The sequence below is a fragment of the Camelina sativa genome, chromosome 17 (genome assembly GCF_030686135.1).
Source record: "Camelina sativa cultivar CO46 ecotype springtype chromosome 17, ASM3068613v1".
Taxonomy (NCBI): Eukaryota; Viridiplantae; Streptophyta; class Magnoliopsida; order Brassicales; family Brassicaceae; genus Camelina; species Camelina sativa.
Window position 1 is genome coordinate 27,456,430 of NC_141896.1, and position 14,209 is coordinate 27,470,638.

The 14,209-nt window shown below is 41.4% G+C and overlaps 4 protein-coding genes across 4 annotated transcripts; all 4 read right to left on the reverse strand.

The window, feature by feature from the left end:
- Positions 1-5,730: 5,730 nt before the first annotated feature.
- On the reverse strand, positions 5,731-6,993 carry LOC147924362 (uncharacterized). Its single transcript, XM_087496737.1, has one exon. It carries the CDS (start codon positions 6,991-6,993, stop codon positions 5,731-5,733), a length of 1,263 nt encoding a protein of 420 aa, XP_087352863.1.
- A 114-nt stretch (positions 6,994-7,107) lies between these two features.
- LOC147924363 (uncharacterized) lies at positions 7,108-8,472 on the reverse strand. The gene has a single exon (XM_087496738.1). It carries the CDS (start codon positions 8,470-8,472, stop codon positions 7,108-7,110), a length of 1,365 nt encoding a protein of 454 aa, XP_087352864.1.
- A 529-nt stretch (positions 8,473-9,001) lies between these two features.
- Positions 9,002-9,889, reverse strand: LOC104757880 (uncharacterized). Its single transcript, XM_010480661.3, has one exon. It carries the CDS (start codon positions 9,718-9,720, stop codon positions 9,175-9,177), a length of 546 nt encoding a protein of 181 aa, XP_010478963.1. The 5' UTR covers positions 9,721-9,889; the 3' UTR covers positions 9,002-9,174.
- Positions 9,890-11,013: 1,124 nt separating this feature from the next.
- LOC147924364 (uncharacterized) lies at positions 11,014-11,487 on the reverse strand. Its single transcript, XM_087496739.1, has one exon. The coding sequence runs from the start codon at positions 11,485-11,487 to the stop codon at positions 11,014-11,016; it is 474 nt and encodes a 157-aa protein (XP_087352865.1).
- Between the last annotated feature and the right edge of the window lie 2,722 nt (positions 11,488-14,209).

Below are 14,209 nucleotides of genomic sequence, written 5' to 3' on the forward strand. Positions count from 1 at the left end.
ACACCGTGACCGACACCGGGCCTATCCGCCCTGCCGTCACCCAAACCAGCCTGGTCTCCAGACACACTAGGATGAACCTGTGACTCCGCCACCTCCTCACTGGCCATGCTCTGGGTCACACTCACACTGGCCTCAGAAACCTGACCTCGTCCCCGACCCCGACCACGACCACGCCCACGACCACGACCGCGACCAACAGCATCCTCACCCCTAACCATCTGTATCATCCAAGAACAGAAGGCTAAGCAAACAATAATTCTAATACACAAGAAACACAACTCACCGTGGAATCACAATCAGGCTCGAAGAGGATGTTCTAGGACTTCATGCCACACACAATTGCCAACCACACAATCAATTATAGCATGTAATCCTAAACATCAACAGCAAAAGCACAATGAACCCTAGACCTAGAACCGTAAGGGCTCTGATACCAAATTGAAACAACCCTTCCCGTTTTTTTTTTTTTTTTTATACTTTAATTTACTAGTGGTCCCATACCCACTAACATCCTAACAACAATCAATAACCGCGGAATAACCAAATAAAACCAATTCCAATAAACCAAAGAATTCCAACAACAATAAACCAATTCTCAATAGCAACATAATCCAAAAAGTAAAAATAACCAAAAGCTAACAACCTACAATGTTCCATTGACTTAATCTAGCAACCTAACAATAGCTAGACCACAATCAATTCAAGCCTCTAGAACATCCTCCTCCTCATCGCCTTTTGATTCCACGATCACACTTTTCCTTTACCTCAAGAACAGGAAGAAAGGACTGAGAAACGTGGAAAACAACACCTCCAAAGGCTCCTCCTTCGTATCCAGCAACAGCTAACCCTCCTATAGCTTCAGATCTCTCCAAAATCTCCAAGTACAAGCCCAGAAAGTCACAAAAACGTTTTCTCTCTTTTCTCTCTTTCTTTCTCTCCAAAAACACAAAACGGCGACAACAATGAGACTCCCAAAAACCTTAATTCGTCCCTTAACACCCTAAATGCGATTTAGGGATTTAAATCAAACCAAACCGAACCAATTCGGCAATTAAATCAAACCGGTCGAACCCAGAAATTAGTGGTGTCGATCGATGCCACTAGGGTGTCGATCGACACTCCTTCCAAAATCCCAAATTCTGGTTCGCGGATGTTACAACCACCGCAGCACGTTCTAAATTCAGATTTTCAGGAACATAGGGCACAAGATTTGCCTGTATCCACCCTACTCCATCACGCCACATATCGCATACTCTCACCATATCATACCCAACTGGGAGCTCTCCTGAAACCATTTCCACAAGAGGTCTATCCTTAAACAACATATCTGTCCAGAACTTAACCTGCGTCCCATCTCCAACCACCCAACGAAGCCCCTTAACCACATCCCCCAATCCAACACATATACTTCTCCAAGTAGACGACCAGTGGCCCCTCTTCTGCAGCCAAGACAGATCATGTACATTACCAACCTTATATTTCGCCCTCACCACGCGTGCCCATAAACTTTTGTCATCTTGTAAGACACTCCATCCCACCTTTGCAACTAGTGCCGTGTTCATAGTATTTGGTTTCTTAATCCCCAAACCACCCTCACATTTGGGGAGACACACTTGATCCCATCCAATCAAATGCATTTTCTTCTTCTCCGCATTCGAGCCTCACAGGAAATCTCTAGATATCCGATCCAACCTCTCCAAAGTACTAACAAGCAGTTTGATAGTGCTCATTGTATGGATGGGGATGGATGGCAGGACTGCCTTCGTGAGAGTGAGTCTTCCTGCAAAGCTCAACATCCTACCCCTCCAGCCAGCCAAACAAGATGAAACCCGCTTTACTACATCTCCAAACGTATTTTTATTAATTCGCTTCTGTAGGATAGGCATTCCCAAGTACTTACCGAGATCTCGCGTTGAAGAAATTCCACTTTCAATGCTAATCAAGGACCTCAATTCCCTTGAGACGTTATCAGAGAAGAAAATCTTGGACTTCTCCTGTAACGCCCCCGAACCGTTCTATGACCACGAAGGCCATCAGACAGCCACGGGACGCTACTTGCAGAATTGCACCGAGGTGATCCGGTCGAGGGACGGAAACTGCAGACTTCCCGACCGGTCCTCCCTGGCACAACTCCACCCGCGACCGAGGTTACTTAGGCTTTGCAACCCTCGTAGCCTGGTGCGTTGTGTTAGCCTGGATAAGGCCGAGTATCATTTGCAACTTGCCATGTTTTCCTGAAAACCGTATATATATCACTTTAATAAATTAATTCATCAAAAATAAATCATTAAAGCAATATATATAAAGATAGTCGGAAAATTAATACATAACCATTTATAAAATTTATAGGGTTTTACAAAGAACACAAGAAAACCCTATCCGGCACCCTAAAGTATACTCCAGCTCTAAACTCACTTAGGCTTCCCTGCAAGACCAAAATAATATCATGAGTAATTCAAGATTACTCAGTGAGTCTAGGTACCCCTTTATCCTAAACAGGATTCTACTTCCCCAACCCGACTACCCCAGCAAGCGAAGAAAACAAGCAAGTAAAGCAAACTAGCAAGTTATCAAAGCAACGCAACCAAAGCGATAGCGGAAGCAACCAAATAACAAACGCGCAAGAGAGGTTAGATCACTACGACTTAATTCGAACGATCTAAACTTATTAATCCATGAGAAAGACGACCTAAGGGAACAAGGAACTACTTGAACGTCTTAGACTCTTATCTCCTACACGACTTGCTAAGACGTCTAGAATAAGACAATGATACTTGAAATACCCCAGACTCTTAGACAACACGCAACATGCAAAGACGACTAGACATAAACAAGGGACGCTTGAATACTCTAGACTCTTTACACCTAGGACCCTTCGATAATCTGTTCCGTTCCAACACTTCCCATGCTGAGACCACAAAGGTCACCAACATGTACCCACAAATAAGCTACATCGTCATGTAGCGGTCACGCTAGTAGCTAGCTAGCCGTGACAGTGTCCCGTGCGAGTAGTCGTCGGGAACTCAAGCGTGACATCCGCAATTGGAACAGAAGATCGACACTACACTAGCCAAGACTCGAGAAACATATTCAAGAGGCTAAGCTAAAATACGAACACACCACAACAATTCAAGCATTGATAAATCAAGCACAAAAGCAAGAAATCAAGCAAGAATACAACATGCATTAATCAACAAGAAGCAAGAAACATATTTCAAGCAACTTAAGATTTTTCTACATGCATGCAACCCAATTAAGCAACTTAAGCAATATCAATGCAACAAGTCTTAATATGCATGCAACCGTTTATGATTTAACCATTTAAATCCCTAAGTCCAAATTTACATGCAACCAATTCGATCTGAATCTCCAAGATTCATTTAAGCATGTTTTAACCTCGATTAAAATTATGCAATACCTTGCAAAATACTTAATCATTTACTCGTGCATGAAACCGGTTTTTAAACAAGAATAAATTCAAGTAAAAACTAGATTCAATCATGCATGCAACCATCTCAACATTTTAAGCATGTCCAAAATTTACTTAAAATGCATCCGAATTCGTTTGCAAGGTGATTCATGTTAGATGTGCCTTTAAACATTTCACTAAAATGAATCCTACCATCTTACGCATGCATCCAATTTAAACCGATTTTTACATGCATCGATCCTACATGCATTACCGCAGAACTCACCTCTTTCACGCGTTGATGACTACCGGACTTCACCGCACCACTCGATCAGACAGTCTTCGCATCGACAGCTTCCCGCTTCTTCGACCGCTTTGTTCCGCAACCAACTTCGCTTCTCGGCTTCACTTTACCGCAAACCGCGTCTTGCTTCTCTTTTATTTGACCGCTAACCGCTTCTTTCTCGATAACTTCAATCACGAGTAGCGTCTCCTCTTGATCTCCCTCGATCGCAAGTATTCTCTCTCTCTCGGTCCTCTTCGACACTATCACCGCTTCTTCGTCGATGGTTTCTCGACAGCGTTTCCTTCTTTTCTCAATATCTCTCGACACACTCTTTCGGTCTCTCTCTCTCTCTCGATCTCTTGGAAAAGAAGAGCTTTTGAGTGACCAGGTGAGATGAGAGAAAATTTGCGGAAATGAGCAAATGAAGAGCATTCCCTCTCTATTTATAGGCTCGAGCTCTCCCTCTTTTCCCTTAGTGCTTCTTGACAAGTGGCTTCCTCATGCCTTGCATGTTGGGCGTGATTAACACCCCCCAATCGTTAATCGCCATTAATCCCACTAACTCCACTCTATTAGTGCATGTAAATTATTTTATTAGTGCATGCAATTGCATGTAATCTGATTGGTCAGATTTTGAGAAAATAAAATTTCCCATTTTTCTTCGGCCCAACTCGACTCTCGGTCGAGGTTTCTCGGCACTCCTCGTCTCTCGTCCAACGTTTCTCGGTAGAACCTGTCTCTCAGTCGACGTTTCTCGACAAAAACCCATCTCTCGGCATTCTTCGGTCTCTCCCGGATGCTCCTCTCGGCATTACCCGGATAGTATCGGTTTTCTCGATAGTTCTTGGACATCTTTTCTTGGTCTCTCGGATTCCCGGTATTCCCCGGACTACTTTTCTCGGCTTCTCGGTCAATTTTCTCGACCATCCCCAGACTTCTCGATTTTCTTCGTCAAACTCGATCTCTTCCCGGATATTACCCGAACATCTCTTGGACGTCTCGGTTTTCTTTCTCGGTATTTACTTGGCTTTCCCGCGGATGCCGTTTCCGCATGAATTGCTCATTTTTAATCGATCTTAAGGCCTTAATCTCACCTCCGGTCACTCCAATCTTGGCTCGGCCATTCTTCGACTCGTGAATATTTTCTTGGACTTCTTCTGGTCGTTCTTCTTTGTTTTTCATCTTCTTTCTTTTTAAGTCTTTCCCGAGTCATTTCCTTGAATTTTTATTTTGGGATTTTTACCCTTGGTGAGTGTAACAACCCGTCCCGCGGACCCCACTAGCCCACCGCTAGCCGCCCCAACGGACCCCAAGCTGGCCCTGCAGGGCCAGCTTGGAGTCTGTTGGACGGCTAGCGGTGGGCTAGCAGGGTCCACGGACGGTCCGTTGGGGCAGCTAGCGGTGGGCTAGTGGGGTCCACGGATGGTCCGTTGGGGCAGCTAGCGGTGGGCTAGTGGGGTCCGCGGGACGGGTTTTCACAGTGAGGGTCATTACATTCTCCCCCCCTTATAAGAATTCGTCATGGAATTCTCACGCCTTCTCCTCCTCTCCTTATGATGTCGTTACTCCTTAACCATCACGTTGATATCTTTATCGGAATCTCCCTTTCCTTGGTAATTTCGTCTCCAAAATCTCACTTCACACTTATTCCACCGTGGCTGATGTTTTTGGAAAGCTTCTCCATCTCCAGCATTTACTTAACTCCTCACAACCTTTATGTTTCTCAAATATTAAGGCTTTTGCCTTGTTGCACCATGAGTTGTCCACCACTTAACTTCTTTGATTCAATGCTTCTCCTCCAATTTACAGCTTAATTCACTCAATCATCTTGATATGCTCATCATATGAGTTGTATTTTCTCCACAATACTTTGCTTCTCCGGTTCCTCCGACTCCTTTATCCTTCCACGCTTTAGGATTTATCTCCTTTTCGATTTCTTCGGTTTTGGATAGCCTCTCTCAAAATTATTTTGGATTTCTTCCTCAACTTTCATACCAATGAAATTGGATTTGATAACTTTCTCGACTCTCGCCTCTTAGCATAATAATGCTAACTCCACTTCCCCAGCACTAAACGGTCTCTCTAAGCCCTCCTGCTCCACTGGAGACAAGGGTAAGAAACCCTCACAAGCAAGCTTCTCCCCTCCCAACTCAACATCAGCCAGCGAGTACAGCCTCGTATAGTAATCCACAGCAAACTTCTCTAGCTCCTGCCCCTCAGAAATCCAACCTCCGGTATCATCCTTCAACATAACAATTCTATTCCTCCTCCGACAAATAACGGTCGACGTGTGAAAGAACTGTGTATTACGATCTCCATGCACAACCCACTTCTCTCTGGACTTTTGAAACCATAGTGTTTCTTCTTGTTCTAAAACAACATCAAACTCCTTCCATAGAATCTCCTCACTCCTCAGAAGTGCATCTGTCTGGTTTACAGCAATGCTCTCTTGGATCTCCTTAATCTCTCTCATTAATTTGTCCTTCCTCATATTAATATATCCAAAAATCTCCTTATTCCATTGCCGTAAAACTCGTTGTAACTGCGTTAAAGCCTCCCGAGTAGTGACAGTCCGATCCCACGAGGCTGCCACCAAGTCTTTAAAACCAGGATGTTGTAGCCAAGCCGCTTCAAAATGAAACGGTCTTCTCCTAGCATTCATCACTAGCACTGGACTCAACTGCACATATAGTGGAGAATGGTCTGATGCTAGATATGGAAGATGAGAAACCACCGCATCCTGCCACAGTAAACGCGCTTGAGGACAACACAACACTCGATCAAGGCGTTTTGCTACAAAGGTATTCCCTGCTCTACCTCTCCTCCATGTAAACTGGTTTCCCCTAAACCCCATGTCTATTAAAGACAAATCATGTATCCATACACCAAACGCAAGTGAATCCGGGGAAAGCATACCATTTCCCCCTGTTCGTTCGTCCAGGCGAACAATGGTGTTGAAATCACCTCCCATCAAAAGCTGGCCAGAAACTGAGCTGACCACCGCCCTTAATTTATCCCACAACCCAAATCGTCGAATCACGGTGGGTGCTGCATACACCGCGATCAAATTCATCGACTCTGTCCCACTGACCACCAAAGCATGGATATATTGATCCGATGAATCAACAATCGTGACCTCCCCGATCCCCGATCTCCACAACAGCCATAGACCACCACTCTGTCCATTAGCATCCACACAGAATACATTCTCGAACCCCAAACCTCGACAAATTTGGCCTGCTCGTTCTCCTCCCGCATGAGTCTCGAACACAGCCAAGATATCCGTTGGAAATCTCATCAGCAGATATCGTATCGATCTTCAAAAATTAGGTTTATTTGCTCCCCGGCAATTCCATATCAAAATATTCATCATCGGAACACACAATACGAATAGAACAACCGGGGCGACTCGTTATTGAGTACCAGGGCTCATCGCAACCACCGCTAACCCAGTTCCTGAGACCAAACTAGTCTCCGTCGCAACATCCACCTGAATAGGCATCGCCGTGTCCTTCGCTCCCAGAGAGTCACTTGTATTCTCCTCATGCCCTCCCGCCCTCAACTCCGATGGAACCGACACGAATCCTCCTTCTGATCTCCCGACATTTTCACTCGCGATCCTCAACCTTTTTCCCATCACCGGCAAACTTGCTTCATCCTTTGTCGGACCGAAGACCAATCCCTTAACGGGCCTAGTCATTTTCGATTGCTTGGGCCTTGAAACCATTTTCTCTGGCCTTTTCCCCACTCCCGCACATGTCCCTGCGTTACCACTTTTAGGCCCACTTTTAGGCCCAGACATATTCATTACCAGGCCTGCATTAAACACCATTTCCTTCACTGGCACGTCAACCATGCCCTCTCCCGTTTGATTAGAAACTGATATGTTTTCCTTATCTGCCCCATGCATGATACTCGCCACTTTCCTCGGTGGATTTGCCAAATCTTCCGCCAACCTTCCAAAACTATTTGATACAGAAATATTCGAAGATTGATTTATCATCCGAGATTCCCGTAACTGCCATCCCGTTTTTGCGCTAGGCACCGCCGTTCTAGTTTGTCTTCTCGTGTCCGACTTCCTCCCCCGATGCCTGACCATAGTAAAACCATCCACTCCTTGTTGTACCTCCGTTCTTACCGGACTCTTCGCCATCACCGGTACCGAGGCAACAATATCCCTAGACTGAGCTTGTAAAGGAGACGAATGGACCAAGTGACTATACATCCCACACCCCGAACAGATGGTATTCAGTCCCTCATATGTCACATAATATCGCTCGCCATTGATCATGATCGTGCCCTTCAATGGGCGCTTCAGATCAACCTCAACACAAACCCTTGCAAATCGTGCCCTCTCAAAGTTTGATGTGTTGCCATCCACCCTAATCGGGTTTCCCAAGCCACGAGTAATCTCAAACAAGATCCTTTGATGGTAAAAATTCAGCGGTATGTTTGTTAAACGAACCCAGACCGGCGTCGTAGATATCTCATCTCTCAATAGATCAAACTCGGGCGTCCAAGCCTGTGCTGACAAATACCTTCCAAACATCCTCCACGGTCCCCCGGTCAACACAGCTAAATACTCCTCCTCCACACCAAAGCGAATCATAAAGAATTGCCTCGGAAGATCCATAACGAATATTGAGCCACTAGGTTTCCACAACTCCCTTAACCGTCGACTCAATGCCGCTATTGGAACATGCCGCCCTAACTCCTTCACTATCATGCAATACTTCCACAGACCATTCATAGCATCCAAAACTTTCCTCCCAATCATCACCACATGCTCTCCGTCCTCTCCATTCAGGAACTCCAACGAGAGTCAGTCGTCCATGAAACTATCCTCCACTACCTCCTGTGGTACCAACCTACCTCCCACACTGCCTCCTGTCACCTTTCGAACCCATGAGCCCGGTGCATCCGGTGGCTCTCCTGGAAGCCTATCTTTCTCCCCAATCTCCTCCATAGTCGCATCTTGCCCTTCCCCACTTGAAACCCTAAAATCGCCGTTCAGAGCCCGAGCCATTTTATATGTATTAAAATTCTAAATTTTATATGTCCAACAAATACCATTAGATCTTGGTTTTTATAGGTTTTGTAATGAAATCAATTGACTTTGACGGTTTAATTTGAATACCATGTACTTTTTTATCTACGATTTAAAAATAAATTTTGTATGGACAAGGAAAGACTCAAATGAATTTATTTTTAAAAATACATAAAATTTTCTGAAAATGATGCAATAACTTCATGAACAAATCATATATGAAAAATGAAATGACGATACTATATATATAACACAATAGTTTTCATAATATATGATACTTTTGATTTAATCGAAAGACATCCAAAGTTATGATTTAATGAATCATTTCGAAGAAGAAGAAAGAAGTGAAATAAAGTATGAGTTATATATTTGTACAAACTATATAAATAACTAAAATTACAATAACAAATAAAAGTTTTGATTGATCCAAACTCAAACAGTTGTTACTTTCAGCTGATGAGCTCCATTGGGTTGAATCTGCAAACTCCGTAGTTGACAACCACCACCACCAGATCTCCTCTTCCACAGATTCTCCTCCGCTTTATCTCCGGCACCACCGTCGAGCTTCTTCTTAACCACCGGCAACGGAGGGTCCAATTGTGCAACGTCGATAACAGCAATCTTTTTGTTATCAAACTCCTCTTTTCTGATTCTTCCTCGACTAGTCTTGGTGCTGGTGGTAGTGGGAGCGGAGAAAGTGAGATTCTTGCCGGAGAAGAGACGTTTAAGCTTGAAGTAACGGTGGTGACTGGCGGGGGTGATGGAGGAGGAGGAGCTGGTGGTGGGATAGCCGACGATCTTGTTGCTTCGTTTGACCTGACCAATGCAGCTGATTTTGGGAGACAACGGATCGGTTTGATGGTCTTCTTGATGTAATTTAGACGGGACAGTCACGTTCTTGATGGAAGGTCTTGAACATAACATTGGTAAGAAAGTGGGTCTTTGGAACTGAACGCTGTTTTGTCTCGTCTCCATCATCTTGATCCAATAGATCTTCTTTCTTGATTACTCCTGAGAGAGAAGAGAGATGAAACTTCTTGATTACACAAAAGAACTTAGTTTCTCATGTGAGAGAGAGAGAGAGAGAGAGAGAGAGAGAGAGAGAGAGAGATTAGAAAGCTTTGATGCATGGTTAAAATAAGGAGATAGAGTGGCTTTATCATTATTTTTGGGTTACACATTCACAATCACTTTCAGATTTCTTTCCACAAAATTGGCTTCTTCTCAATCTGGTCAAATTATATTTCCTCGCTATGTTTTTTAAAAAGTATTATTTATTAAGGAATATCTGTTTTTTAAAAAAATAATGGAGTTTTGGCGTGTAGGTAAGAAATGAAATAATTGAGAGCAATGCTATTTTTGAAACAGACAAACAGTGGTAAGATTATTACATTTCTGTATGACAGGTATGTTACAGATAACATTCTTACTACACTATAAGTTTATTCATATTACAGTACACCTTTTAACCGATTTTTATGTAGTATTAACAAAATTTCTTAAATGTTTCTATGTTTTCTTTTATGAATGAACTTTAAAAAAAAGAGATGCAACACGATAGCTTTATGTAGTATTCAACTTTTATATGTTGTTAATTATTTTTACTTAAAAGAGTAATAGTTTGTTTTTAAAGTAATTTATTATTAGTTTAATTGATGACTTAATTTGGTAAAACAAGAGCAAAGAGCAAATCTATGTTTACTAAATTATAGTAACTTATCAGTATATATATAGTAGTATAATATTGTCACAACTGACACCCTACCACCAGATGTAAGCACCAGTTTCAATCTTTGCACGAGGAAATGGGACAACACTTAAATAGACCGCCAGGTTAACAAAACATCATCATCGAGTTCATGTTGATACTCTTAGAGTATGCACATTCTCAAATGAGTGTTTCTATTTTCTAATAATCTTAAAAATAATATTAATCTAAGTTTAGATTTTGTTATCCTTGTTTTTATTTTTTGTCTTCCTATTAATCATCTTTGGGTGTTTTATTATTTTTATTAAAAATATGTTTAAAGTATATTTTATAATGTTATAAATGTTGGTTATATAATATATGTAATATTAGGAAAATAAAACTAGAAACTGTAGGTATAGTAGAATACATTTATTTAAAAAACAAATATATTACATTAAAAAATCATTAAAACATATATTACAATCCTAAAAAAAACAAACTTAAAACTGAATACAGTACTAAAAAAACATAGAATGACAGAAATATATGAAAACATTATGAATAACATAATTAGCATCGGTCTAATATTGAGTTGTGCCAAATTTTTGCCAGATATGTTCAACCAAATCAGCTTTCAGCCGTCGATGTTGTGTTGTATCACGAACTTGATTCCAAGCACCCATCACATTGCCGAGATTGTTAATCCTATCTGTAGAATATGTTAAATCGACATGTGAAATCCCGCTTCCTTCTCCTTGATGGAATTCTGCTACATTGTACAGACTGTATCCATCTTGTTCATCTTCTTCTATTATATTGTGCAATATGATACATGTTCGCATTATCTTTCCTATTTTTGCCTTATCCAAAAAAAGTGCAGGATTTTTAACAATCGCAAAACGAGCTTGCAAGACTCCAAAAGCACGTTCGACATCTTTTCGGGCAGCTTTTTGACATTGAGCAAATAATGATGCTTTCGGGTCTTGTGGAATTGAAATTGATTGGATGAATGTTGCCCATTTCAGATATATACCATCAGTGAGGTAGTAAGCCATATTGTAATGTCGTCCATTGACAAACTAATCTACTCTCGGAGCTCGACCTTCTAAGATGTCATCAAAAACTGGTGAACGATCAAGAACATTGATATCATTTAAAGTAACTGGAGGACCAAAAAATGCATGCTAAATCCAGAGATCTTGCGACGCCACAACCTCTAAAATGATTGTAGGTTTTCTAGATCCACGAGAATACTGTCATTTCCAAGCTGTTGGACAATTATTCCATTCCCAATGCATACAATCAATGCTTCCGATCATCCCGGGAAATCCCCGGGCCTCTCCTTGATTGAGTAATCGTTGGATATCCTCTAATGTAGGTCTTATTAGGTACGTATCTTGAAACAAATATATAATTCCCTCCACAAAATTTTCCAATCATAGCATTGCGGTGTTATTTGCGAGGCGGAGGTATTCATCAACCGCATCAGCTGCACAACCATATGCCAAAATACGAATGGCTGATGTACATTTTTGTAATACAGACAGACCCAACCTTCCCGTAGCATCTCTTCTTTGTTGGAAATATGGTACTTCATTGGATAGTGCATCAAGAATATGTATGAACAATGACTTGTTCATTCGAAAACGACGATGGAAACTAGCTTGAGAGTAAGTAGCATTTTCGCTGAAATAATCATTCCATAAACGAATATGCCCTTCCTCGCGTCCTCTATCAATAAAAGCTCTTGGCCGCCTTGAAGAAGTTGGCTGTTGATCACTGCCATAATCATCTAGGCAATCTTGAAATAGATTATCAAAGTGCTCATCAAAAAATTCATCAAATTCATCATCTAAATCTGGAGATGACATGTTCTTAGAAAAATTTAATTGATGATAAAAAATAATGTAACTGTTTGATGATAAAAAAGATTGTAGCTGTTTGAGAAAGAATTTGGAAGAGAGATTGTTTGCAACTTAATTGGGAGTAGAATAGTTTTTAATGATAATAAGAAATGAGAGATTTTTTAAGAGAGAGTTGGGATGAGAAAATATTTGAAACTTGAGAATAAAGCAGACTGAATATGAGAGTTTTTACATTCAAGAGTAGCTGATTCTCGTTTGCTATATATACAAGTTTATTGAACAACAAGTGGGGAAAGAAAAACACAAACGTGTTCACAGGAAGGAAACAAGTTCTCACGGGATGACATTTACGACAGACACAAACACAAACGAGTTCTCACGGGATGACATGTACAACAGACCAGAGACTTTTGGTCTCTTGTGCCGACGTGAGATCAGAAGGTTCACGGGTAGAGCAGAATCACAGACCAGAGAACCAGAGACTTTCGTTCTCTTGTGCCGACGTGAGATCACAAGGTTCACGGGTATCATTGGAATGTAAACCTGCCGAGGATAAGCAAACAACACATGAGATAAGAACATATCAACAAACAAACATCAAGAAAAGAAAACAAGAGCATAACCACTTAGTTGTAGTTATAAGAACAGAACCATTTATCTTCAGGTTACCTGCAAAACATAAAAAGAGAATCCTCAATAACCAGAGCCATGCAGTACAAGTAAACAGAACCTAACCAAGAAAATAAACAGCCAGACAATACAAATAAAAAATGTGTCGTACGTTGTATAAGATTTTCGACACAATACAATTCACTACAAATGTGCTTGTCTTGTTTTTGACTCAACAACTTTTAAAGCATGAGATATCATTGATTACGTCAATTCATCAACTAAACACAAACATTCACTAAACACAAACAATGATTAAAAAAGATACATACAAAAAATACAAAACACAAACTTTAACAAAACACAAAACACAAACTTTAACAAAACACAAAACACAAAACACAAAATTTAGCTAAACACAACCACTATCCTAACATCTCATCAATTAGCTTCTTTCTCATGTTGATTTCAGGCTCCGACAGATCAGTTCTGCCGACTAAACTCTCTAGAAGTTATTGCTTGGAAATTCTTTCTCTTGCAACTATTTCTTTCTCTCTGATCTCCCATGCCTTCTCTAACTTTTGTAGAGAATTAACCTCAGTTTCTGTACCACGACCACTTTTCTTTGCTTTCCTTTTGGATGCCTTAACACCTGGAGGGCGTTGATTAGCTTCTTCCTCAAGAAGAGATGTTGTATTTTAACTGGAGGAATATGTGCCACTCACATCAAGCTTTGTTCTTTTAGAGTTTTCAGGTCCTCTCAAAGTATTATAAGAACACCACTTCTGCTCATGGCGAAGCTCCCTCCAAGCATGCTCTAGAGAGAACTTCACTTTCTGATCATTGACGTACAACTCGTTTGCCATTTGGAGAACCTCATCTTCTGACTGCCCACTGGTTCACCGACTCGAAGCTTGGTTGTTGCATCCTACAAACTTGTTGACACTCTCATTTTTTTTCCACCTCTGCTTACATTGACTGGCTCCTCTCTTTGGTTTACCCGCTACTGCTTCACTCGCTCCATAGTAGATAGCAATTCACTCCCAAAAGGAACCACCCTTTTGCCCATTGTCCATCTTTGCTGGTGTTTAATCAACCACTGATCAAGACAATATCTTCCTAGGCAGTTCATCGGATTCTAGCTTCCCTTGAGTTTTCATTTACCTCTTTGACATCACTAAATTGTGTACTAAACTGAGGGATAGGTGATGAGCTTATATGAATAGGTGATGAGCTTATTTGAATAGGTGATGAGCTTGTTTGGATAGGAGGAGAAAAAGATGGAAGAGATTCTAGATTATTC